Source organism: Sinocyclocheilus anshuiensis, unplaced genomic scaffold (assembly GCF_001515605.1).
Source record: "Sinocyclocheilus anshuiensis isolate Anshui unplaced genomic scaffold, SAMN03320099.WGS_v1.1 scaffold256, whole genome shotgun sequence".
NCBI lineage: Eukaryota > Metazoa > Chordata > Actinopteri > Cypriniformes > Cyprinidae > Sinocyclocheilus > Sinocyclocheilus anshuiensis.
In genome coordinates this window covers 105,006-132,003 of record NW_015558587.1, presented here as the reverse complement: position 1 = coordinate 132,003, position 26,998 = coordinate 105,006, and the positions used below count along the sequence as shown (strand labels likewise).

The 26,998-nt window shown below is 36.9% G+C and overlaps 1 protein-coding gene across 1 annotated transcript in view; it reads right to left on the bottom strand.

The window, feature by feature from the left end:
* Positions 1-2,162: 2,162 nt before the first annotated feature.
* Positions 2,163-26,998, bottom strand: part of LOC107679916 (nuclear factor of activated T-cells 5-like) — a 40,338-nt gene continuing 15,502 nt past the window's right edge. The window contains exons 2-13 of the mRNA XM_016475640.1: positions 21,011-21,136; positions 12,591-13,149; positions 11,203-11,389; positions 10,330-10,520; positions 10,024-10,196; positions 8,358-8,492; positions 8,219-8,274; positions 7,454-7,586; positions 7,103-7,171; positions 6,911-7,005; positions 5,029-6,811; positions 2,163-4,705 (exon numbers count right to left, since the gene is read on the bottom strand). Of these exons, the coding sequence (XP_016331126.1) occupies positions 4,467-4,705; positions 5,029-6,811; positions 6,911-7,005; positions 7,103-7,171; positions 7,454-7,586; positions 8,219-8,274; positions 8,358-8,492; positions 10,024-10,196; positions 10,330-10,520; positions 11,203-11,389; positions 12,591-13,149; positions 21,011-21,136 (3,746 nt within the window). The 3' untranslated portion in view covers positions 2,163-4,466. The remainder of the gene's footprint in view (positions 4,706-5,028; positions 6,812-6,910; positions 7,006-7,102; positions 7,172-7,453; positions 7,587-8,218; positions 8,275-8,357; positions 8,493-10,023; positions 10,197-10,329; positions 10,521-11,202; positions 11,390-12,590; positions 13,150-21,010; positions 21,137-26,998) is intronic.

Here is a 26,998-nt window from a genome sequence, read left to right as displayed (position 1 = left end):
CAACAGGTATAAAACAAAATTATATATATATATATATATATATATATACATACATGCAGGCAGTATATATATACAGTGTGTGTGTGTGTGTGTGTGTGATTAAATAGTAAAACTTAACAATAAATGTGTATGAATCCGGAACAGTAGATTTATGTACAGATTTGTGCATCATTTACTCTATATAGAACTGTATAAAAAAAGAGATATGCATATGTATTTACATAATACTTGAGAAAGAGGCAATAATTAAGGATGTAGAATGAATTACGGAAATGAATTACAGAACACAGGTAATGTTTTATGTGTTAGCTGTTTAAGCTGGAGATGGCATGGGGGAAAAAACTGTTTTTATGCCTAGATGTTCTAGTGCACAGAGATCTGTAGCGTCTGCCGGAGGGGAGAAGTGCAAACAGGTTGTGGCCATCACTTCCATCACTTCCACCCAATTTATGAAATGTTCTGTGATGTTGCATCAGTTCTGGTAATTCTATTTTTTTAGTATTTCATCCTCCCACTGTCTTAAATATGTGGAATGTAACGGTGTTTAATATATTTTATTAGCATTTATTTAATTCTGTGAATTAAAATATGCCTACACATGAACCTAATGTAAAGTTTTGTCTTTTGAAGTAGGCCTAGTGCTCAAATTTATTTTTATTTTTAAATAACTTTACTTCGACGGTCCTGTCTATATGTTGTCCACAATATACAAGGCAGCTTCTATATTTTCTGAATATTTGTAATTTGTATTTGATTGATACAAAATGCATAGTTAAAGGGATAGTTCACCCAAAAATGAAAATGTGATGTTTATCTGCTTACCCCCAGGGCATCCAAGATGTAGGTGACTACATCTTGGATGCCCTGGGGGTAAGCAGATAAACATCAAATTTTCATTTTTGGGTGAACTATCCCTTTAAACGTCTTATCTCATCTTTTTGTCAGGCTGAGAGCAGTGACCTCTATTGCTCAGAAAACGTAACTGCAGTTCTCTTCATTCATCGCAACAGGAAATAACTAACTAAATACAGTATTACCATTGTAATTATTATTACTGGTCAATTAGTTAATTAACCCTAACTTTAAAATGACTCTGTTGCATGATAGAAAAGAAAAAAAAACAAGCCTGGAGTTATTTTTCTTTAACCTATTTTTATTGATACATGGCAGCACATTTACAGAAAAAATAGCTGCGAGAGTAAAAATGCCCCAAGAAAAGCAAAATACTTATATATGATTTTTGTAATAAATTGTCACAAATATGTCAGAAGTAGCTCATATATTTTATCTTCACATCCAACAGAGACTTTCCAAACCTGACAACACATTATAGCAAACTGACACACAAAAGTATATTGCCGTAAGGCTCATATAATAGATACTGTGCACATCATTATGGCACATTAGGAATTATCATATATGAATAAGCAACAGAACCATAACAGTTTAAGTTCCTCTTTGTTGAAGGATTAAAGAAGTCCAACTGAATATGAAAAAGCTGTATTTTTTTGTCTTGCAGTCGTTCTATCCGCTTAACTGTTTAAAGCAATAAATTGCCTGCTGCACAAAAATTAACCAGAAGCGTATATTGTATTAAACAAATAAAAAAATAATATTGCATATTATCTAGTCACATTTAACGTGATACATACATGTATATTTATTTTAAAGGGTATTTTTTTAAGGGGTACTGTATATGTCAACCAATATAAAAATTTATTGATTTTAGAGGCATATTGTTTAGTATAGATTTTGTGACTGGGATGAGTAGGAAGAATGTGTCTCAGTTTATAAATAAATTAAACAATTTTTGATATGCAAAGCCTCATTTGCAATATTGAACTGTGACTTTTATTATTTTTTAAAGAAAAAGACAGATATCGCACTTGCACACTTTACCTATTACATTTAATTGATTTTTTTACATTTTTTATCAATTTATAAATGTATTTTCAATCAAAACAGATGTTTAGATTTCTTAATTGAACTATAAATAATTTATAATTGGTCCCAAGAATCATACAAAATATAATTTTTAGGGGCAATGCTTGCTTTTATGGCTTGTATTTCCCGAAAGATTCATGAAATCTTTAAATGAAGTCTAGTTCTGACCAGCCAGTTATTAAATCCCCTAAAAATCCAGAGTGGAGAACCATGATATCCTTTTTTCAATAGTGAAAGTACAACAGAAATGTACAACTGAATCACATTATGATGCATGACTCTCAACAATGTCTGTGCAGCCTAAACATGATGTTACAATAGTACATAGGTTACACAGATTATTTTCTTTAAAAGATGCCATTCTGTATGAAAAAAAGAAACAAATATATATATGAAATATGTCGTAATTATGCATTTTAATTTAAATCTATAGGCACTGATTCTAATTTTTGGAAATTCTTGAGACAAAAATTTATATTTTCTAAAAAAACGAGGTATGGTGAAAGAGTAAATATTCAAAAATAACAATTAAATATACAATGAAACGCTTTTTCCAGTTCCCGTTCACAGTTCTTCCCCATGCAGAGATATATGAGAGCACCCTTCAAGCACAACTTCTCCAAAGAAGAGGATAAAATAGTCTCTACTAAAAAGTATAGGCATAAAAAAATCACCCAAGGTTCTGAGCAAAAAAACGGTCAAAAATTTGACATTGAATACCACAGCAGGCTCAAACGAGCCATTTCTGTGACATTACAGAGAACAGCTCCCTCATAATGTATATATTCATCCTGATGCTAACAACAAGACAATCTGCCAACTAACTTCACGTCAGCCTAATATTCTGAGCACACAAACTAGTTTGGCAGCTTTACGTCACGTCTGATGCAAGAACACATTCACGAGCTTTAAATATATAGCCCACGTAATGTTTCTCTACATTCAAAACAAACTCACTTCATAGCCGAATATACAAACCACCTGAGCCACAAAAATGGCCAATTAGGATCAAAGGTTAAACATGGTCTTCGATTTTGACATGCTGATGGCTATTTATTGGCTATAACATTTTAAAATTTATCAAAACTATTTCTGCTACATAAGATAAAGGGTTGCTTCTCCAGCATATTCAGCATTTGTATTTAATGTATGCCTTGTCGATAATACTGGTTGGACACTCCCTTCTGATTTGCCAATAAAAACAATTGGCCTTGTTACAGCGTACCAGACACTGGCAAATAAAATAACCCAACCCATCACAAGGACACAGAATGACATAAGCATAAACTATCGATATTTTAGAATCAGTAAAAGAATAAATTTAATAATGACACACTTTTAGAGGTTTTATCATAAAATAATATGTCACGCATATGCATGTATATAGGACACTCAGGCATGCAAAACAAAGCAGACACCAACTAAATGAGATGGCAAGAAATGACTTATGTAAACCATAATCAAACATAAATATGAGAAGCGATTTGTTTTTCAGATTACTGATAACTGCTTTTTTAAAGCAGGAATGAACATTTCTAATTGGTATAGTATTATATGGATTAGTCTTAAATCGAAGTCCAGAGAGATGAAAGACACTAGAATTATTAATACAGTAAACATAGTTTGAGATAGACATATTGATGAAATGTCAACGAGTCACACTGAAAACATATATAAAGTGCTAGGAGGAAAATGCCCAAACACATTTTTCACTTAGATATTTTCTTTCCCCATTTGACAGCATAAAATAGTTTTACAAAAGAAAAATAGCTTATAGATACTCAAGTGCACCGAGACAGAAAGGTATCAACGACTGTTTACAAAAAGTGTTGAAAATAAAAATCTCACTGCAGACTGCTTCTATCAAGCATTCTTGATTATGTTAAACAGTTAAAAATAGAAATCACAAAGTTATCCGAGGCTCACTGAGAAAGTAGGGTGTCTACAAATCGTGTTCAGGCATAACTGCAGTCATCATCCCATGTGTCCTGATCTTCTCTTTCTGTCACTGTAAAAATAAAAGAGAGCCTCGAGGCAGCGTTTAAGTTCCTCAGACTGCCTCTGGGGAATCTCTAGGTTTCCAGGTGCCTCAAATATCCTACTGTGTACTCAAGGAACTTCAATATATATCTCAAACGCCTCAAAGCCTTTATTTATGATGGGGTTGCTGCGGAACTAATGACAGTCTTTATAGCAGGAACATATTTAAGTTCCTCAGACAAATGCTCTCACATTGAGGTTCTCCAGAGGGTTCTGGAGAATTGCAGACCAAAACAGAAGCTGATTGACTTGTGATTCTGCCAGATCTTTCAACAGGCGACTCTACTTTCTCAGTGTCAATATATAGAGTGAATGGCCTACTCTGAAAGTCTTGCTATTTCTTTTAAGGGGTCTGAGCAAAATATCTCCAACATCATGTATTCTTCAAATATCGAAGATAGAGGATACCAAACTATCCAATGTCTGCAAGAAATATCTACAGTCTTATATGGAATGAATTGGGCAGCCACACCTTGAAGGCCCTAGTAGGAGTGGGAGATGTTATTGCCTTGCTCCTGAAGGCTCACCAGAAGGTCGTCAATCTTCTCCATGTTCTGAGAGGTTGTCAAGGTGGTCTGCACAGTTCCTGGGTCTGCTATAGACTGCCCAAGTAAAGACTGGATTTGCCCTTCGCTCTCTTGCTGACTCTGTCCAGACTGATTGATGGCAATGATCTGGTCAGACAGTGTAGATCCTTGGCTGTTCATCAGCTGACGGCATTCTGCAGGAAAGAAATCGTTAGAATAGGGCTAGACAATAATGCAATATCAATATATATTGCAATATAATTTTTTTTGCAGCAGCAGCAACTCTGAGCACTTTTCATATTTTTTATCCTGGCCGAAACACTTTTGTTTCAATCTATAAGAATAATCAGCCTATGTTATAGTTTAATGTTGTTCATATCAATATCAGAATTCTATTGTATCGACTGAATATTTAGTGATATAAATTTTGGCCATATCGTCCAGCCCTACGTTAAAATGAGTTACGGCACTGAATTATGAGTCATACAAGCAAGTATGTTCAAGAATATTGACTAACCGTTCTGAATCTCAAAGAGGAACAGGTCTGGCTGCTGATTCTGATTGGGCTGGTTGAGGCTTCCACTCATTGTGGTCTGAAAGAGTTGACCAGGCTGTTGTACTGGAGAGGAAGTGCTAGTCTGAATTCTGGTTACATCACTTTGTGGTGCAAAAAGGGGTTCTTGAGAAGCCATACCCCCTTGCATGCTGGATTGGGCCATGAAGAGGTTTACAGACTGGGAAGGGGCTGTACCAGAACTTGGTGCCAACTGCATTGGTTGCTGGTCTTGGAAGATGGGCTTATTCGAGGACGGGTTGACCACCATAGTAGTCTGATCCTGAAATGTCATGGGTTCAGACGACTCCTGCTGCCTGACTGTAACCATGCCGGCCTGAGAGAAGGGAAGGGAAGTGTTCTGTTGGTCTGGAGAAGCTAGGCTGTTGTTGTTCATTGATTCTATCTGGACTTGGCCACCAAATAGCAGGTTGGAGGTTTGCTCTTGTGTCACTGGGGAACTTAAGGATCCGAGTAGACTAGCCTGCTGCTGCTGACCAGGGGGGAGTTTGCTTGGTGATTGGGAGATGCTCTGGAACATGGAGCCAGGTTGGGCTCGCTGTGGTGATTGCTGCTGCTCCATCGGAGTGCCTTGCTGAATGGGGGACAGTTGGGGTGGAGTCTGAAATACAGATGGTGCCTCGAGAGAAGATGTCTGCACAGAAGTGAGAAAGGCCAGTTGCTGTGGCTGGCCGGCGTTAACAGCAAGTTGACCTGGTATGGCATTTTGGGAAAGAAACATATTGGTCGCAGAGGGCTGAGCTTCCGCTGACATGTTGGACCCACCGAGAACCGTGAGACTGCTTTGGAAAAGTGAAGCTTGGACCTGATCCTGATTGGGTGAGGTCTTCTGTGTGTGGAAAAGAGCCTCCTGAGGGCTTTGGGTTTCGGTCATGGCTGTAGGGTTGTGAAACAGAGAAGGCGAGGAATGACTGGGCTGCTGCTGAAGAAAGTCAGTTGCTTGTTGAAACAAGGATGCTTGTTGCTGCTGCTGCTGCTGCTGCTGCTGCTGTTGTTGTGATGAGGTTTGCTGGAAGAGAGAGCTTCCATTCTGAACCATACCTTGGGAGGAGCTCTGCTGCTCTGAACTACAATGGATTTGAACCTGGGGCTGAAAGAGCTGATGTTGAAGATTCTCCAAAGCTTGCTGCTGCTGGTGTTGCTGCTGCTGCAACTGGAATTGCTGCTCTTGTTGCTGGATGTGCTGCTGCTGTTGCTGGATTTGCTGTTGCTGCTGCTGGATTTGCTGCTGCTGTTGTTGGATTTGCCGCTGCTGCTGTTGAAGTTGATGGTGTCTTTGTTTTGACAGTGAATTCTCACTCTGGAGATGGATGTTGCAGAATCCCTTTGCTTGCAGCTGCCTTACGGCCTGCTCCAGTTGTGCCACCTCATCTGGAGGTAGAAGTGAGAGCTGCTGTTGCGAGTTGTCATCAATCTGGGAGAGCCCCACCACTGAACCGCCGCTGTTACCTGTCCTCTCCTGTCCAAGACTCTCTCTGTGTTCCAAGAGGAATGGCTGAACTCCTTGCTGGAGGAGAGAATTATTAGGCACATGGAAAGAGCCACTGGGTGCAAGACTCTGTTCCTGGATGGTGCTGAATGGTTCTTTGCTGGAAAAGACAGAGCTCTGAGATTGATCCTGTTCTCTTGTTTGGTGTGCCAGCGGATTGGAAAATGTGCAGTTATTGGTGGAGATCTCTGCACTCATCTCTAAGGCTTGCTGGGCTGAACTGATGACTTCAGAGGTCTGTTGGGTTGCAAACAAGATAACAAAGGCATTTATCAAAATATACGGAAATAGGGACTGATTTATTGTGGTGGTTTCTGTCTCATGATTTATACAAACCTTGAAGGCCGAGGGGTTACTGGAGACCTCCATTGGAGTGACCTCTTCTCGTTTAACAAGAGGCAAAACTGGCGTCATCAAGGCAGTATCTATTACTATATGAAACAAAAGACAGGGCCAGTCACACTTACATAACCATGTCTGTCATTCAGCAATATTACGTAATGCTAATAGACACAGATGTTTGCTCACCTTTCATTTGTTCAAAACAACAAGGTGTCACTGGAGGCAAGACTTCCTTTTTCACAGAAGAATCGACAACTGTAAAAAAGCATGTTTCTAGATCAGTGATTTTTATGAATGGTTCCCAATCCTGTTCCTTGAGGCACACCCACAGTATACATTTTCAAACTCTACCAAAAGAAACACACCCGATTCAACTCTTCATTAGTAGAGACTCCAAGTTCTGATATGGATGCGTTAGATAAGGGAGACACCCAAAATGTGTACTGTTGGTGTGCCTCCAGGAACCGGGTTGGGAAACACTTTTTTAGCAAACCTGTTGTGATTAAGAATCATGTTTACAGTGGAGATTACACTGACCTGGCTCTGGAGTGTATGCAAATGGTTGAACATCATGGGAACATCCAGCATTCGTAACAACATAGATACCAACAGATACAGGAGATGTGATAGCTGGATTTTGATATGGAGGGACTTTGACAATAAGGTGATTCTAAAAGGTGAAAAAGTCAAAGATTGAAAATAACGCACAGTTTATTTATTTATTTACTTATTGCAGTTGAATCTGACTATTTTTCTCATAACATCATTAATGAGCAACAATTACTGGTGTCTGGTATATACACAATTTAATGGTTTGTGTACTTTATGTGACTTCAAAGAAGATTATCAGACAATTTGATATGATTCACTCAAATCACCTGCAAATCAAATGGGATGTCAGACCATGCATTTTGTTGCAATTTCAATACTAACCAGATTTATTTACTCCTCTATTTTGTTAGCCCTTTTTACATACATTTGTGTAAATTTTGGACCCTATGCATAAGTATAATTGAGCTTGCTGTGGCAGCACTCAATCTATTAAAAAACACTGAAAATTACAAAGATCACTGCAGTGTCATTGCAAAAGCAGATATATTCAAAACACTTAATCAAAAAGAACTAAAACCATATTGTGTACTGTTTCTTTATGTAGGTCATTAATCTACCGCTCTTTCCATATTCATGTCAGGCAACAATTGGGGACACCAAAGTCTGTGACGTGCAAAGTTGCCTCTATTTTTGCAGTGCTTGATCAGCCCACACAGTCAAATAATAGACGCAGCAGATGCTATGGCTTACCTGGTGGAAAAACTCCATGTCAATGTCAGCCTCTGCCTTCCAGGATTTATCATCTGCTGCAGTCAAAGAGGCAGAGGTTAAACAGTGCAGGAAAATCTGCACAGAACAGGGCACGACACTTTTTAACATGTAGAGATACCTGAAGCATTCTCCTGAAATATGACCTTGGTTCCTTTGAGAAAGTTTTTTCCAATAATAAAGACTTCACTCCCCCCTTTAACCGAACAGCTGTGCAAGCTCTTCTTGAGAATCTCAGGTACTCCTGCAGGCTGGGCTATAAAAACAGAACCAATCGGAGAAAGAGAGAAAGCGACCATTAGGATACACAGCCAGGTAACAACGTTTCTGTGCAGCAGACTATGACTAAATACTTAGTTTCCGCACATCTGACATTATGTGCAGGTCAACAAAGCCATATAGCCAAATCAGCTAGTGAAAAACCTGGTTGTTTTTGCTTTGTATCCATACATGGAAACCATGAAGGAACATAGGTATTATGCTGGTAATGCATGGTAAGTAGGCAAGCTTCACATTTTTGAGATTTAATGCTGTTGTACAATTGCTTCATTTATTATAAGTGAATTAGTATAAACTTGTCAATCGATTAAAAATCTGAATCAAAAATGAATTACATGATAATCAAATTAATTGCAATTAATCGTGAACATACACATTGTTGTATTGTGTCTGCATTATTTACATTAGTATTAACTGTTCTTCAGCATTTTACACCAAGAATTTCACATCTTTAAGACTAATGAATCCTCTGCAGTGAATGGGTACCGTCAGAACGAGTGTCCAAAAAGCTGACAAAGACATAACAATAATCCACGGTACTCCAATTCTTAATTTAACGTCTTGTGACGTGAAAAGCTGCATGTTTGTAAGAAGCAAATTAATCATTGAGATTTTTTTTTTATTTAAACCATCATTTTGGGCCAAAATATCCATAATAACCCCTCATCCAGTGAAAACATCCAACCCCCACCAAAATCCGCCAACATATTGGTTTAGAACAGTTTTCACTTGTAAACAGTGCTTGATCTGTGCATATTTCTCTCCTGATTCAGACGAAACGACTTATATTATGGCAATATTATGGATAGAGGACTCATACTTTAGCCGCAAACAATGGTTTGAAGCTAAAAATGTGTTGATGGTTTTGTTTCTTACAAACATGCAGCTTTTTACTTCACAAGACGTTAACTGTTGAACCGGAGTGGTGTGGATTATTGTGATGTTTTTATCAGCTGTTTGGACTCTCATTCTGACGGCACCCATTCACTGCAGAGGATCCATTGCTCAGTTCCATAATGCTACATTTCTCCAAATCTGTTCAGATGAAGAAACAAACTCATCAACATCTAGGCTTGGATGGCCTGAGAGGATGAGTACATTTTCAACAAAAGTTCATTTTCGGATGAACTATTCCTTTAGAATCCTAATGCAAATGTGTTTTCTGTCCTTAGTAACACAATCAAAATAATTTCCTGTGATAATCAGCAGAATGCTACAGATGGTGTCAGCAGAACTTAAATTACAATCAACCTGAAATACTCCTCTACTTGCTGGTGACACTGAAATTCAATTTCAAAACAAAGTAGTGCAATTCACCACACACCTAGTAGCTCTCTTCAGTAGGCACCTGATGCTCTGCCTTGGATTCATTCTTTTTTTTGGCTCTATGGCCTTAATAATATAAACATTCATTAAACCCCCTTCTAATCCCTACCTCTCCTATGTGATGAGAGCACCAGCTGGGCTCGCCAGCAGAGAGATGCTATGAATAACCCAAAGCCACTCACTGCACAGTATGGGAGACGAAGAGGTCTGTAACGTGAGCACAGAGCCATCCGGTCGTGGGATGTTGACTCGAAACACCAGTCTGGCACGGGTGCTCTTCTTCTTAGATCCAGCCACCCCAATACGGGCTTCCACATCAGCATTCCTGAGCTTTAGGATCCCCACGCAGTCAACACTGTACAGACACCCGAACGTCAGCTGGTCATTGTCAATATCAATACTTCCCACCACATTTGATCACTACAGCCTCTGAATGCAAAGCTCGAAAGTCTGACGCAATTCTACGAAGCTGACATGTCTTTACATACGCCAGAGTCATATTGCTGCTGGGATCCAGAGGCACTTCGATGACAGTGGTGCCTTCGATGTCCACTTCCCTACAGGTGGTTGTGTTACGGCCTGTAACTCTGCAAGCCTGGTAGAAGCCATGGGGCTTTACACGTCCAGCATCATTGCCCACAAAAATCTGCAGGACCACTGACTCCTTCACACCCTCGAGCTGCGAGGATCAAGAAACTTGCGGTTAACAGAGTAACATGCATCCTTTTATCAATAGTGAAAAGTAAGAACCATAAGACTTGGCACTCAGTTTTTTCCTCCACATTGAAAGGTTTCACATAAAGAAATCCCTAGTGAAAAATAAATATACTAAAATGTATTTGAAATACATTTATTTCATTCGAAGTATACTACAAATACATCTACATGATATTATGTACTTTATAAAAATACCCTGCAGTTATACTTTTGGTATCCTAAACTGGTATACTTAAAGTCTGCTAAATTTGAACAGCTAATATTGTACTTTAATGCACTTTAATGTACTAAAGTATATTTTATTGTGCTAAGTGGAACTATTGCAAGTATACTTTAGGTGCACTTTAAATTTCTTGCTTATTCAAAGATCATACAATCCTCATCAATAGTGACATTAAAACACATTTTTAGGTTTAATATTAAGAAACGTGCATTGTGCAAAAGTAGTACTCAAAATAAAATTATTATAATGTTTATATCAGTAAGTCTCGAGTCATATGTTAGTAAATATGTTAATAGATTTGAACTATACTTAGTATGAAATAAATGTATTTTAAATATATCACTTTTTTACTAGGGATGAATAGTACTCTTCTAAAACCTGCTGTAGGTTATTCTGGTTTAAATAACTGTGTGTTACCCACCTTGATAGTAGGGAAACCCTGCTGTGTTCGGTCTTTCACAGACCCACGGCTGCCTTCAGTCAGGTAACGCGCTCTATGCTGAGTCTCAGGCTGCACCACAATCTTCAGTTCTTTCCCTTCACTTTTCTGAGGATACTGACGAGACAGTATCCCACCTTTAAGGCCAGAAGCTTGTGGTCCATCAGAGCTATGAAACAAAGATGGTGAACATCAGTTAAAAGCTACTTTAATGGCGGTTTATGGACCTTTAATTTGTCCAGAAATAAAATTTCTGTCACCATTAACTCTTCAAATAACTGTTTGACTTGAGGCTGGAAAATACTACATAATTTTTGCCCAAATTAGTTACCAAAAGTCAGAGCCAGATTGTAGATTTCAGCCATCGGAGTTGAGAGATTCCAGTTCAATTCAGTCGAAGGAGCTCAAACATGTGATATTTTGAGCCAAATTTTATTTATTTATTTATTTATTTGTCATGTGCCTCCTAGCAATGTTTCTGCATGAGTTCGTAGCGCTTTGGAACAACTTGAATGTCTGCTAGTGTGTGATCCTCAATAGTGTCAAATTTAGTGCACGATGCCCAGTTTTTGTAACTATTTACAAAGTCGCCAAAGGTGTACAATACCCAGTGTTTTAAAATCTATTCAGATTTTAAAAGCCATGTCGTATAATCCCGTTTTTACTTTCTATCTCGGAACATAAAGGCAAAACTTCCCTGATACCACATGTACATCTCAGAGACGTCTATTTGATGTGTGAACACTTGCACAAACCCAGATAACAGGGAACATTGTTTTTTTTTTAATGTTTTTTAAACAACATTCATAGAAATAACATTTTCATAACTTAATGGGAGCGTTAGCAAAGTTATGATCAAACATTCTTTCAGTACGCTAATAGAAAGTTCATTCAAAGTTATCTAGTTTTTAATAAGGTTCTCAAAACATTAGCAGAAAACCGTTTGTGTATGGAACGTTTTTCTGAATAATTTTATTTGGACATTCTGTCCCACTTTATATTAAGCTTAAGGTGTAAGGGATGGGTCAACAGTGTAATTATACATGTAATTACAGAAATTAATTACAGATGTAATTACATGTAGGTATTTTTTAAAATATAAGTACAATGTAAAAACGTGTGTACAAAATAAGTGCATTGTATCAAATGATTAATATAAATGTAAGTACATAGTAGTTAAGGCCACTTTCTTTTAACATTTTTAAATGTTACTACTTTGTTTCAGATGGTTCTGAGAACATTCAAATTCCTAACATTCCTATAATTCTTGCAAAATTATAAAACGGAACAGTCCCTTAATGTTGTCTCTAATGTTCAGTTTTTATGAATGCCATAAGGCCCAAAGTGTGCTGTGATACTAAATGACTCACCTTGCTTTGGAACAGGTCTTGCTGTCTGGGCCAAGTTGCGAGAGCACAAAGTGTGGACCTTTGGCACTATCTGCATCAAAGACATCCATGCTGGCCTCTTCAGCAGGGACCGGCTTTGGCCCGGGCTTCTGTCGCGGGGTGCACTTACGGGCCTTGCGGGGCACTTCAGTGTTGTCATTGTAGGAGCTGGAGCTCACAATGCTGAAGTTGGACACTGAGTTTTCCATCCAGATGCTGTTACTCTGCTCCGAGTCGAGAAGCAGCTCATCCTGGCAGGATATGTTGCTCTCATCGAACAGGTCCTCGGGTGGAGGCGAGATGTTGAGGACAGGCCGTTTGGAGGGTGTCATCTGGTGTTGCTGCTGGGTCTGCTGGCCACCTTTTTCTCGACCGGAAAGCTTGTTTTCCGCAGCCAGAACCTCGGCTTTTCTTCGACTGCTAACATCTCCCGGGGTGCTGCTTTCATGCACGGTGATCCACTCTGAAGCTGAGGTGGAAGAGGTGGGAAAAGCCCTGCGAGGACTTCCCATGCTCATAGCAGAAGAGGTGGACGATGCATCTGCAGTGTGTACAATCAGAATCAGTGAATAAAGGCATAGACAAGGTATCATCATGAGCCAACAGTCCCAGTCAAGTCAAGACATTTCTCATGATTGCTTTTTATCTTTTCTTTCCAATAGTTGCTGTTTTTAATCTTTCACAGAGCATTATCTATCATTAGGGCAAATGACAAAAAGCAGTTGAAATGCTGTGGAAATGAATCAACAAACAACGGGAGCAAAATGATCATGCTGAATAACATCTGTGAAAAAAGAAAAACAAGCATTTCATGTAGAGTCACTGCAGAGTGGGGCATGACATCACTCTCCAAGACATTACGCACAGCCATAATATCCTCTCATGTCTTGGGTTTTATTTAAGCATACATTGGAAATCTACAGTAAATGAGCTCTTGCATATGACCCTCAAAAACTGTTACATGGCATATGCTTCAATATTTATTCCAGTTGAGGGTCTACATCTCTCATCCAGATGTGTCAAATGATGCAAGCAAATTCTTATACAAATTTGCACAAATTTTGATGGGAGTGAGCATAGCCACAGAAACAACATAAACCAGTGTCTGACCTATGAAGCAGAAAACTGCAGAGCATTTTGTATGCAGACACTCCCTGCTTCAGAGAGAAATTCCTGGAATGAAAATGAGACAACCAATGAGTAATAAAAGCTGACCATTAAAATATATTAAAATGAAGAAGGCTTTGTTCAATTGTATTTGTTTTTAGTGCATCTAATGGCCTTCTGTATTAATTTGCCTTGAAAATCAAGCTACACAACATCCACACCTCATTTAAACAAATGGATGAGGTAAAGCATTCACATACAGTAGTTTTAAAGAAGGTACATGAATCCTGTCTGTGCCTATATGTGCAATAATTTTGTTTGTTTCGCATAAATGTGCATATTAGAGAATAAAAAGAAATTGAAAAACAATTTCTTAAAAGGATAGTTCATAATTTTACTCATCGAGCTGTTAAATCAAAGTCCTCCGAAGAAACATGATCGCTTTATATAATGAACCGATTTAATTTAGAATTCCATAAACAATTTAATGCTTTTTTTTTCATGTTAAGCAAGCACGTTTAGCTTCTATTTACCATATTTGATGAGCTTTTTGCACGTGCACGTGATAAATGTTTATATGTAAATAAAAGCCTAACTTAAATCTGTACATCAAAGTCTCTTTTGAAGACTTTGAAGATTAAACCGCTTGACTCGTATGGATTACAAAATGATGGGCAAAAATGGAGAGAATTTTAAAAGTATCCTCATTTGTGTTTCAAAACTGATGTTGTTGAATATCCACTTTTCATTTTTAGGTGAACTAACTCTTTAAACCTTATACAGTGACAATATTTCTTTAAAGGGGTCATATGCATTTCATTACACCAAATACACAAAATAATGTTCTTTTTAGCAGCATCATATGACCCCTTTAACATTCATCTGTTGTACTGCAAGATGGTGAAATGGATGAAATGAAAGTGCTTTGAGGCCAAGCACCAAAAGGATCTGATTGCAAAACTGGGATGGTTCATGAGTTGCATCATGGGTGGTACCAACCAACATTTCAGTAATCTAGTTCTTCAACCACCAAACCACACAGCCAAACTCTGACAGCTGCCAAGACTTAACAAGACGAGGGCATCACAGAAACAGCCAGATGGCTTGAATACAAAAATAAAAAAAGATAGCTTTTGTTTATCATATCTACCTGTGGAGCTGGGCTCCTTTGTTTGGAAAAAGCCTATGAACCAATACAATATGAATGATGTAATTTGAATGAGATATTGAGCCCACTGAATGACAATAACAATGGGGTGAGCTTGACACCCCTCCTTATAAAACAAACTCAAATTCTGTATATTGCTATCTCAGAATGTGCTCTTTAAAAAACCTCATGATTTCTTTTTCATTAATGTGAAGCTTTAAAACAGTATATTATAAAGCACTATATAATGTGACCTCACCATTTACCATGAAACCCTGATGGCTCATATGCAAATCATAAGGATGCAGCCACAATAGTTCAGTTTCTACACTATACAGCTGGTCTAAAATCAAGACATGTAAACAGAATTGATTCAGATAACAACAACGATTCTAAAGCAACAGTAACAAAACCTTGTTAACACCAAGTGAAACAACACTCACACATTAATCAGAGAGAATGATTTGCATCCACCTTCAGCATTTATCCCAAAACATGAAACTGATAAGCTTTATTTATACTTTCCTTGCTATTTATGCCTTATTCTCATCCTTTATAAGATTTGTTGTTGTGTCTCACAACATAAACAGTTTAAATTAATTAGTTTAATGGGATGGATCAAACTGCTGCATAAATGTGGCATGATAAACATGAGGACACCTGCATGCACAGGAAGTGTGGTCAAGCCATACATAATTAAATCAGGAAGAAATCTTTCCATGTGCGAAATACTGTCTGACGTGACAATAATAGTAACCACAAACCACTGTCTATTCAATAATTTGAAATCGTCCTTCCTGAACCAAATCAACTGTGGGTGTGACATGTATGAGTTTCAACCATTTGATTTGGAGTCAAAGGCATAAAATGCATTTTTCAGATCTTTATATTATATGTCTGGAGCTTAGCATATGAGACATATGCATCAAAAAAATTCTAATATTTGTAAAACTGATTATTTTCCCATCCTTATTTTCATTCTCTGTCACATCAAGACAAGGGAGAAACGATTTGCCAGTTTGACATCTGATACAGTGACATTTGAGTCATCTGCTCCTATGTTTGTGCAGAATTTTTAATTAATTGAAATTATTAATTATTAATTGAAACCCTGGACTACAAAGCCAGAGTTTTCATTATGCATTATGTTGCAACCTCTTGGCAGGCGTGCAACAATACAGATGCTGAAACACACAGCGTCTGTCTCTTCTGCCGATTTAAGGTGGCTAAAAGTGGCTGCAAATCAACTTTCTATGTACAGTGGGTCTGAAGTCCAGTGTAACATCAACTTTGATAGGAATCTGAGAATGTTAACATGGAAAAATGCAGGTTAGACAAACTCAACAGAGTCAAAAGATTCATATTCATTAGATGATAAACCGGAGTTAGATAACAGATAGTTTATTCAATTTTGGACAATCTGTGTCAGAGCTGCAAGACCCCCTCTGATTCATTAGTCTGGCCTGCACTGTACTCTTTACTCGGCAAATGGCCAACTTAACACAGCAACCTGAGTGTGTTGTGTTATACTGAGCCCTCATAGCTTTCACTATTGATAGAAACTGTTACACAAGCCAACAGGGGCCCCGAGGAGCCAAACTAAAATGCAATCTGAATTCACCAATGGAGGACAGACACACATTCCTGCAGTGAGAGAATTACACTTTTATTGATTTAGGCAGCAGAATTCTTGCAGTTGATTCCATCTCAGAAGAAAAATAAACATTTAAATTCAATTAGACGGGGAAAAAAAGTTTAAAAATAATAGTAACAGAATCATGACTTGGGTCAAGAAAGTCATCCTGACTCAAGAGAGATTAGAGAGACCCATGGTCACATCAGAGGGTCCCACAACAGACTGAGAGATTAGTTTGAGTTTGGGAGGCAGGCTGGGGTAGAACACAGAGAGGGGCAAAACCAACTAATCTGAACAGAGCAGCATATAGTTTTTATGTACCCTACTGGTCATAGGTTTGGAATCATTAAGATTTATTACTGTTTTTGAAAGAAGTCTCTTATGCTGACCAAGGCTGCATTTATTTGATCAACAATACAGTAAAATCTGTAATATTTTGAAATATTATTACAATTTAAAAGAACTTTCAGCATCATTACTCCAGTCTTCAGTGTCACATGATCCTTCAGAAATCATTCTAATATGCTGATTTGCTGCTCAAGAAACATTCCTTATTATTATCAATGTTGAAAACAGTTTTTGTTATACAACTGTATTATAACTGTAATACACTACCATTCCAAAGTCTGGGGAAAGTAAGATTTAAAAAGAAAGAAAGAAAGAAAGAAAGAAAGAAAGAACAATACAGTAAAATCTGTAATATTTTGAAATATTATTACAATTTAAAAGAACTTTCAGCATCATTACTCCAGTCTTCAGTGTCACATGATCCTTCAGAAATCATTCTAATATGCTGATTTGCTGCTCAAGAAACATTCCTTATTATTATCAATGTTGAAAACAGTTTTTGTTATACAACTGTATTATAACTGTAATACACTACCATTCCAAAGTCTGGGGAAAGTAAGATTTAAAAAGAAAGAAAGAAAGAAAGAAAGAAAGAAAGAAAGAAAGAAAGAAAGAAAGAAAGAAAGGACTTTTATTCTACAAGGGAAAATTCATATTATTAATATTACTTTTTTACTGTATTTTTGATACTTTTGAAAAGGCTTATTTTCAAAAACATGAAAAATCTTAATTATTCCAAACTTTTGACCATTAGTGTAGTTAATTTATATGTTGAGCCTATAAATTTTAATTTCGATGAACAGATAAACATCTAGAATGTTTCGTTAAAACACATGGGCAAACTAAATTAAAAACCTTACTTTACATTATAATTAAAAATTATTTACTGGCCCATTATTTTTCACAAGTAATATGAAAACCACATGAAAAGCTATCTTGAGAAAGGAACAATACCTTGCATGTATGTTTTGCTATTATTCAGTGTAAAAGAGAAGATAATAAAGGTAATAAAAGGCTAGGGTTAGAGACAAGACGATGTTACAGTTGAACCCAAAATATTCACACTCAACAGTGGGAAGACAATATTTGAAGGGACAAGAATGTGGCAAAAGAGGCCCTCACAAAACAAAATAAAACAAAAAAGTAGATACAGAACAACATAAAACAAAACACAACACATCAAAACACAAAAGAACAAAACAAAACAAAAACAATAAACACAAAGAAAGAAATAAACAAACCAAACAAAACAACCTAAAATAAAACAATGAACAAAACAAAAACACAAAACTACAAGCAAACAAAGAAAAATAAATGCCAAGCAACAGGTCAAACAAATGGAAAATACCAGAGCACTTGTTTAATTGCTAAGAACACATTCACAAATAAACAATAAAATTATACACAAATAAAATATGAATTAAACTAGAAGAGAAAATAGCCAGAATAAGCAAGTCCAATTTGCCGTGAAACCTAAAATCCCACAATGAAATTCATTTAAGCTGGAAAATACGTCACCTTCCTTCAGCTGCAGCCAGCATGTCCTGCCTCGTCAGAGGGATGCATTTGGCTGCAGTTAGGTACAGATGTCCAAAGGCAACAGACTTCTGGCTTACAGAAACTCACCCTAAACCTGGGCACTTTGATAAAGGGGCAGAGTAAAAGAAACTAAAGTGAATTGCATTTTGAATGTACAAATAGGAAGTCAAAATAAAAGTTCTGAGGTGTGTTTTCACTGTGGACAGATTCTTTCCTCAGTGTTCAATGCAAGTCAGGAGAAATTGTAATTATTGCCAATTATACATGCATTATACATGAATATGTTTTGTATATAGAATTTCTGAGAATACATTTTGTATATGTTAATGCAAATTGCAATAAAAAAATCCAATCCAACCCCAAAAAAATAAAACATTCCTACTATAATTTTATACCAAACAGATTTTATACTAAACAGATTTATTTATTTATTTTAATGTATGTATGTATGTATGTATGTTTGTGTTTAAATAAATTTCAGGGTTTTTTGTTTGTTTGTTTTGTTTTGTTTTTGCTTTTTCTGAGAAAAATTGGAAATTTGGGACTTAGAGGCACTAAGCCAATTATGTTCATTCACAAAGCTAGAACAATGCCGGAGGGCCAAATGGAATTTCATAAAGTAAGACTTGCAAAATTATTTTTATGTGTTTTTTATTATTATTATTATTATTATTATTATTAAAGGGGTCATATGATGCGATTTCAATTTTTCCTTTCTCTTCCAAAAGAGGACGATATCCGCTTCGTCATGCCTGGAGCTGATCCGTGCTGGTCGCTGAGGGAATACATCAACTTCATCAACTTCGCGCTGTGGATCGCCGGATTGGCTTTCACCGTGGAGGAAGGGGAGTCCAGGCTGGGGTCGTCACATGTGGTTGCCGGAAGCCCGCCCGCCACCACTCACTCAAGCCCACTGTGTGTGATGCTGTGTTTTGTTGTGAAAGCGAAACTACTTTGTTTGGCCTTCCAAAAGAGGACACGACTAGAAATGAGATTAATGTTTTAAAGCGAGTTTTTTGGGCAGTGTAGAGTAGGGCTTGTTGTTTGTCATTTCTCCGATCACAAATGCAGACATGGTTTTATGTTTACGCGGCGCGATGCAACGCAACGCGTAAAAAGACAGTATAAGTCATTATAATCCATAATTATGTCCCCACTGGATGCAACAAATGTCTCGTTTATAATGAGTTTTAATGTTTTTGTCTCGTCGCTCCGGCCGGACAAGGCATCACAATATGGTAAGGGGCGTAACATTTCCGTCACACGCTTGAGGTATTCGGCCAATCACAATGCACTGGATAGCTGGCCAATCAGAGCACACCTCGCTTTTCAGACCGATGAGCTTTGTAAAAATCGACACGTTTCAGAAAGGCGGGGCATAGAGGAGAAACAATAATGTACAGTATGTGGAAAATAATGTTTTTTTTTAACCTTAAACCACAAACACATTTCATTACACCAAATACACAAAATAATGTTCTTTTTAGCAGCATCATATGACCCCTTTAATGTTGAGTATGTTAAATACCAAGTAAAAAAATGCGTTTGATTTAAATGTAATTAAATATTGATATTTAATTACTATTTGCAAAAAAAATTTGCTACTCTGATGCCCCAATAAAAGTTTTGTTTTCTCTGAAATATCTTTTTTCCCCACATTAAATACATTTTTTTTAATGGTTTTCCTTATATTTTTTCAGCAAGGCCCAACATTCACAAAGGAACAAGATTATGTTTAGACCACAAACCCAATCTATATGCAATCAGATATATTTTCCTGATTAAATAACAGAGTATTATTTTAATATTTACCATTAAAACAGCTTTCTGTGCTTAAACGTCCCTATTTTCTGGTCCTATTGTGAACAATTCATTGCATTCGGTGCATGTTACTCCAAAAAAAAGAAATGTTAGTTGTCTGTTATCTTTTATCAAAAGCTTGCTCCACCTCTGATGTCACCACACCCTCCCCTCAAACCACCTTGTCATATAAAGACCATTTTTCTTGAACCAAATTAATCAACCACGAAAAATGTGGGCAGGTGAATCTGCATCACGATGCATGCAGGCCTTAGCTCCAGTCTTCAGCATCTGAGAGAAAAGATGGTTTAAAATATGAAAACAAAGCTTACCTGTGGCGAGAGCCGTCGGCGGCGGAGGTCCTGCCTCTCCACCACTTTTTTGACTCATAGCGGCTGCGTTCTGCTCTCTAGAAGACGGCAGCTGCAGCTCTTTCGGGAGAAGATCATATACCGATTCTAGAGGGAATCAGACAGAGAAATCTATTAAGTCTCAGACACAGTAAAACACAGCAAGTCAAAATAGCCTTGCACAGATTTCTTTGTGGCAACTGATATATGCAGCGAATTTCCAATATCTCATTTCAAGTAGATTATCGCCAGGCAGGGGTGATAATCAGCACAACATTTATTTCAGTACTTTTCCATGACCATAAAAGTCATCTACATCTGTCAGTCCAATTCCAGGTATACAGTGTCTTTCTGAACCCCGCACGGCCTGGCCATCGACCCGCCTGGCCATCAACATGACGATGCATGCAGGCCTTAGCTCCAGTCTTCAGCATCTGAGAGAAAAGATGGTTTAAAATATGAAAACAAAGCTTACCTGTGGCGAGAGCCGTCGGCGGCGGAGGTCCTGCCTCTCCACCACTTTTTTGACTCATAGCGGCTGCGTTCTGCTCTCTAGAAGACGGCAGCTGCAGCTCTTTCGGGAGAAGATCATATACCGATTCTAGAGGGAATCAGACAGAGAAATCTATTAAGTCTCAGACACAGTAAAACACAGCAAGTCAAAATAGCCTTGCACAGATTTCTTTGTGGCAACTGATATATGCAGCGAATTTCCAATATCTCATTTCAAGTAGATTATCGCCAGGCAGGGGTGATAATCAGCACAACATTTATTTCAGTACTTTTCCATGACCATAAAAGTCATCTACATCTGTCAGTCCAATTCCGGTATACAGTGTCTTTCTGAACCCCACACGGCCTGGCCATCGACCCGCCTGGCCATCAACATGGAAAAAGTCCTGACAGCTTATTTTACACCAATAGTAAGTGATAAATACCATTTTTGGCATGCCAGAGGCCTTAGTCACTGCTCTGTGATTGTAGTGGGTTATTTTAACAGAACAAGAACACAATGCCTTCAAACCTTGCTCGCTATTCTGATGAGTACAACTTTGAAAACAAGGCTGCTACAAGGGATTTGAGAAGTTGAGAGGTGATTTTCACTGATCCCAGCATTTAGGCCATATCAAGCACAAAAAATTGATAAAATAAATGAATATAACCGTCACCCATCTGTCCAGAGACAAGCTCAAGGTCATGTTAGAAGGTCAGTTAAAGGTCATGACATGCAGTTAAACAAATAAAATATTTCAAATTTTTCTGTTAGTGTTTTATTTGAATTGTTTTTATTTTTAAATTACTGATTCATAGCATTAGGTGGCAGAATTTGTTTAAAAAACGAATTTTTTTATTCATTATTTTGTTGTATATTGAAATTGCAATTTGAACTGCAATGTGATAAACACTTAAACCTCTCATATTGGTGCTGCTGAAACATCCAGGCATAAAGAATGCCACACTTTGATGCTAATAGAGATAGTTGCTTTTTAAGGCTGTTCACACTTGGCTTCGATTTTTACAAGAACCAAATAAAACTGAACAGTGTTTAAAAACAAACAGTCTGCATTGACTTTGTAGCTGGACTTTAAATTGGACTCAAACATCTTTTTAGTTGTGATAGTGTCTCAGAAAATCCACACTGTTGTTTTTAGGAATGCAGTCTATTTTAATAATAATATTAATAAAATATGATTACATTTTTATTGTATTTTAAAATAAAAAGTCATTTGACATTTTACATTGCAAGTTATAATGCTTTACTTTCAAATGTTAAACCTTCAAGCTTTTATTTTGGTAGAAATCTGCAGGGGAGACCTTTAGTATAATTGACAACAGGTTTACAAATTAACTGATAAAAGGTTGAAAACTTACGGGTAACACTTTATTTTAAGGACCAATTCTCACTATTAACTAGTTGCCCATTAGCATACATATTACCAGCATATTGGCTGTGTATTAGTACTTATAAAGCACACATTAATGCCTTATTCTGCATGACCATATTATCCTCATACCTAAACTACCTTATTAACTATAATAAGCAGCAAATTTATTGAGGGAAAACTCTTAGATAACAGAGAATATTGTGTTCCCTAATCTAAAGCGTTATCAACTTAGGTCCACAAAAATAAGCAACATGCAGAGATGAGTTTTTGTGGATCAGAATTTACTGTGAACCGAGCCGTTCCGAGACACTGAAAACACCTGATCATGAGCTGCTTGTGTGTAAATGAACACTGAAACACGCAACGCATTAGACTAAATTGCAGCCTTTTGCGATTTGATAATTGCAATTTGCATGATATTGCAATTTTAATTTAACTCACAAACCCCCAGGGGTTCACAGTTTGGGAAACCCTGTTCTAGGTATTGTCCAGTTTTTACAATAAATGAGTCTTTTGTCCACTCTTTTTTCCATCAGTTGAACGATTGGTATAAAGGCTTGACCTATTAAACATTAGTGGCATCAAATGGAATCGCAAAACGTAATGGCTTACAAACAGGTTTCCTAAACACAGACAAACAGGTAACCACACCCCCAAGTCACGCCATTGGCTGAACAAGGCTGACATGTTAAACCGCTCCAACAAAGCCAGCATGTTTGTGGAACGCCACAGTGTTTACTATCTACATATGATTTACTTATAGCAGCCTCTGCACATAGGAGAAAAAAAATGATTTTCCAGATCTGAGTATGTCTGGATATGTTCACACTTTTTCCATCTGCATGTATATTATAATACCTCGTGCTCAGAAGATGCCAAGCAGTCCTGTTCAAAATAAAGTGTGAAAAGCACTGGTGTGTTTAGAGGCCTCTTAAATTCTGAGAACAAATTCATCTCTTATACGGCCTGAAATAGATGCAAACATGGGGGCAGGTAAAGGCAAATTCTCAGTATGGCTGTGATGTGAACACAGTTTACAGAGGCGAGACGGGAACCAACAGACACTCTCTGTTTCTAACTCAAACAAGCCTAGGAAAGTGGATTTTAAAGGCCTTGAGACCAAAAACATCACAGTTCTTACGCAACCACCATTACTTTTTCCAAATTGTTTCCAATCATTGTCTGGAGGAAAACGCTAATGTACCTTGATTTTTCCCTTTTATCATTTACAGCATGTCTCAAAATGTATGGTATCAGATGGCAGTAACATGTTACTTTGACATACACTTTTCATATACTGTAGGCTTATTTCAATTCTGGAGCTTGCATCTTTCTGGAGCTTCACCATGGAAATCCAATGGATTTAATAGTGAAGGTTTAGCGATATTTTACAGACCTATCATGGCATGTTGCTTATGAAGAAAGGACCAACTTGCATTGTATGGAATTTGCCTCTGAATCCTCAAAACTCTTGCTCTTACTCGTATATTGAGTAACTGCATCTGGTACCAATTAACATCAATAGGTTTTTCTAATGCACAAAAACACATTAATCACTTATAAGACATGATAGTGCCCAAATCCTGCTCTTTCCCTGCTTAACCATTACCAATTTCTGTCTTAGGCTGGTCTGCACATGCAGGAACATGTGCCGTGTGCACAGGGCCCTTCAAGTAAACAGATTGCCAACCACTTAGACAGAAAATATGCGCTAAGACTGAATGCGGCTGCAGAATCAGTACCTGGACTGTTCCTAAGTGTTTCCACTCATTTTTAAGAGAGAAAACTCCTATTTTGCTGCATAGTTTCTTCCCACGCAAACAGGACACAGTGGTTGCTGTTCATGTCCCAAAACACAGCTTTTCTTTCACTAGGGAAAAGAAAAACAAAGAGCAATATCATTAACTCGGTAAACATTATGATTTCATTGCTTCTACAAAGCAATTTCTCACTTACCGGCTCCTTTCTTGTTCAGACTAGATCTGAAGCCAAAACACACCTGCACTGAATTAAAGGGATAGTTCACAGTCATTTACTCTTCCTTGTGTTGTTGTATGCTGCGTTCAAGTCCTCCTGGGACGTTCGTACTTACGAGTTGACAAGTCGTAATTACGACGTCAGGTGCGTTCAAGTCAGTTTAGTCGGCACAAGATGGCGGTGTACCTTCTTTTAATAAATTACAAGAAAATACAACAGGGTCTGTTAACTCTGCTTATAGAAAATGAAGAGCAAAGAATTCGCATCAGGTGTGTTTTGCGTTTTTAATATTTTTAAAAAGTAATTTATGAAGCCACTTTAATCTGTATTGCATAAAAACTTGTTATATTACAAAACTATCAATTTAAACAAATTTACCGTCAACTACAGACGTTGCATCCATCGATTCCGCCATGTTTCTCATTGACACGCCCCCAACTCGGAAACTTGGGGCTTAAAGAAAATTTCGAGTTTCCCCACTCGTAATAACGACTTTGTGGTGGCGTTCATGTGCGTTCAACTCGTAAATATGATCTATCCGACATGACTTGAACGCACCATTACAGATGGAAAAAAAAAATCAGCAGAATCTTCATGTTGCTCTTTTTCATTCAATATTTGGGTGAAATATCACTGTAATTCATCTGTAATTCATTATCAAGTGTGATAATATAATGTACCAACCATCAACCTTTTAATTATAAGTGCTAATAAATCAGCTGCTGTAAACATAAGAGAAGCTATTTTCCACTAAAATACAAGCTGAAAAATTAACAAATTAAGACAGACATAGAAATGCATATTTAAATTTTACAGTATTCTAAAATATTATTTCTTAAATAATCAAGTTTTATTTTTTTAAATTATAAATATTACAACAGTTTCTCATGATGTTTAATAAATATTTATTTATTTATTCATTCATTCATTCATTCATTCATTTATTTATTTGGTAGTTATTTACATGTAATCTAACTTTTTGGCAAAATTGTTTAAATCTCAATCACACTTTTTATCAGAAAAATCATTCATTCATTCATTCATTCATTTATTTATACAGCCCTAAATAAAATCATGGCCTGTGGTGCTAATCCTCATAATACAGAAGTTTGGCCACGCAAGGAAGATGGAAAAATAATTGAAATTCATGCTCTCTGACCATAAAGCTCAACATATTTGTTCTGTGCATGAAAGGGGAAAAACACATTCTGCAAGTTCATTCACACTTTCATTCACTATTGCAGATTCTTGGCACTTGTTCTAATTAGCCCTGGGTTACACGAGAGTGCCAGTGTTTTTGGCTGTTGGCCCTTCAAGTCCCCCGTTACCCCTTCCACCTTTAGCCCCTTGTGCTTTTCCTCTTGTTAGCTTTTTGGCTTGATCTTCTTGCTTTATTTAACTAGCTAAACAGGTTTTGTGAAGTGTCTGTGAGGCTTGTCAAGCAGAAATGTGAACTATCACAAATCACAGAGGAAACAGAGGTTGGAAACAGATTACAAAGGAGCATGTGACAATATAGAAAGACTGAGCCTATGAATATTAATGCTCAGACTCAGTCATCCAGTCATGCTACCTATCTAATATTCAGGACCAAACTTGATATTATTCATGAATTGATGGGCTTTGCATGAATCAGATCACCGCATTTGGTCATTTGCAAGACCTTGCGAGACATTTTAATGTTATGACAGGAAGATTCAGTATCAAGCTAGTTTCATGTTTGCTAAGATATGTATTGCTATTTATTAGATTTAGATTAATTTATAAGATTTATTTATTTCTCTGCATAAATTATTTCCTAATTTAGTTGTCTAACAAACCTGACATATTACGGAAAATGTTGGCTTTTAGATAAATTGCTTGTGTTCCCCTTTTATACGTTGCTTTGGATTTCTGCAAAAAGCATAAATGTAAATAATATAATAATATTTTATATGTAAATACAATAAGTGTTAACAAAACTGTTACCTTATCTAACGATTTTAACTTTATTAAAATATTATTAGAAATACAACTTAACACATAAAACTCTCAGTAGCACAATTATTGACTATTTTTTCAACATAAATGTAAGGCCTCCTGAAATCAGTGAGTTCTGACATTCCTCAGAACCAGAATCAAAAATGTGATTTTACTGCAAGCCGACAGAGGTGAGCAATGTACAGTATTTTAATATCTTAAATGGGTCCTAGTACCTGATATTAGGGCTGCACGATTATGACAAATATCATAATTGTCGATTATTTCCTTGAAATTGTAATTGCGATTATTAATTACGATTATCACAATTTACATTGAATGATGTTGATACCATTGTTTGATGCAACCGCATGCCATATTTCTATATGAAAATAAACAAGCTGAAAACACTCTAACTGAAAAACCTTCAGTGCTTTTCTATAGTATTAAGCCTCAAATGTCAAATATACATCGGATTGGTTTCTTCTTTAAATTATAAAAAAAGTAAAAATATGAATGGTATTATAATGTTATACTAAAACTAAAACAATGGAAAAACCCTTAAGATAACATGTAGAAAGAAAAAAACACATCTTAAGCGTGCAGAATAACATAAGTGGACTTTGAACGATTAATTGCCG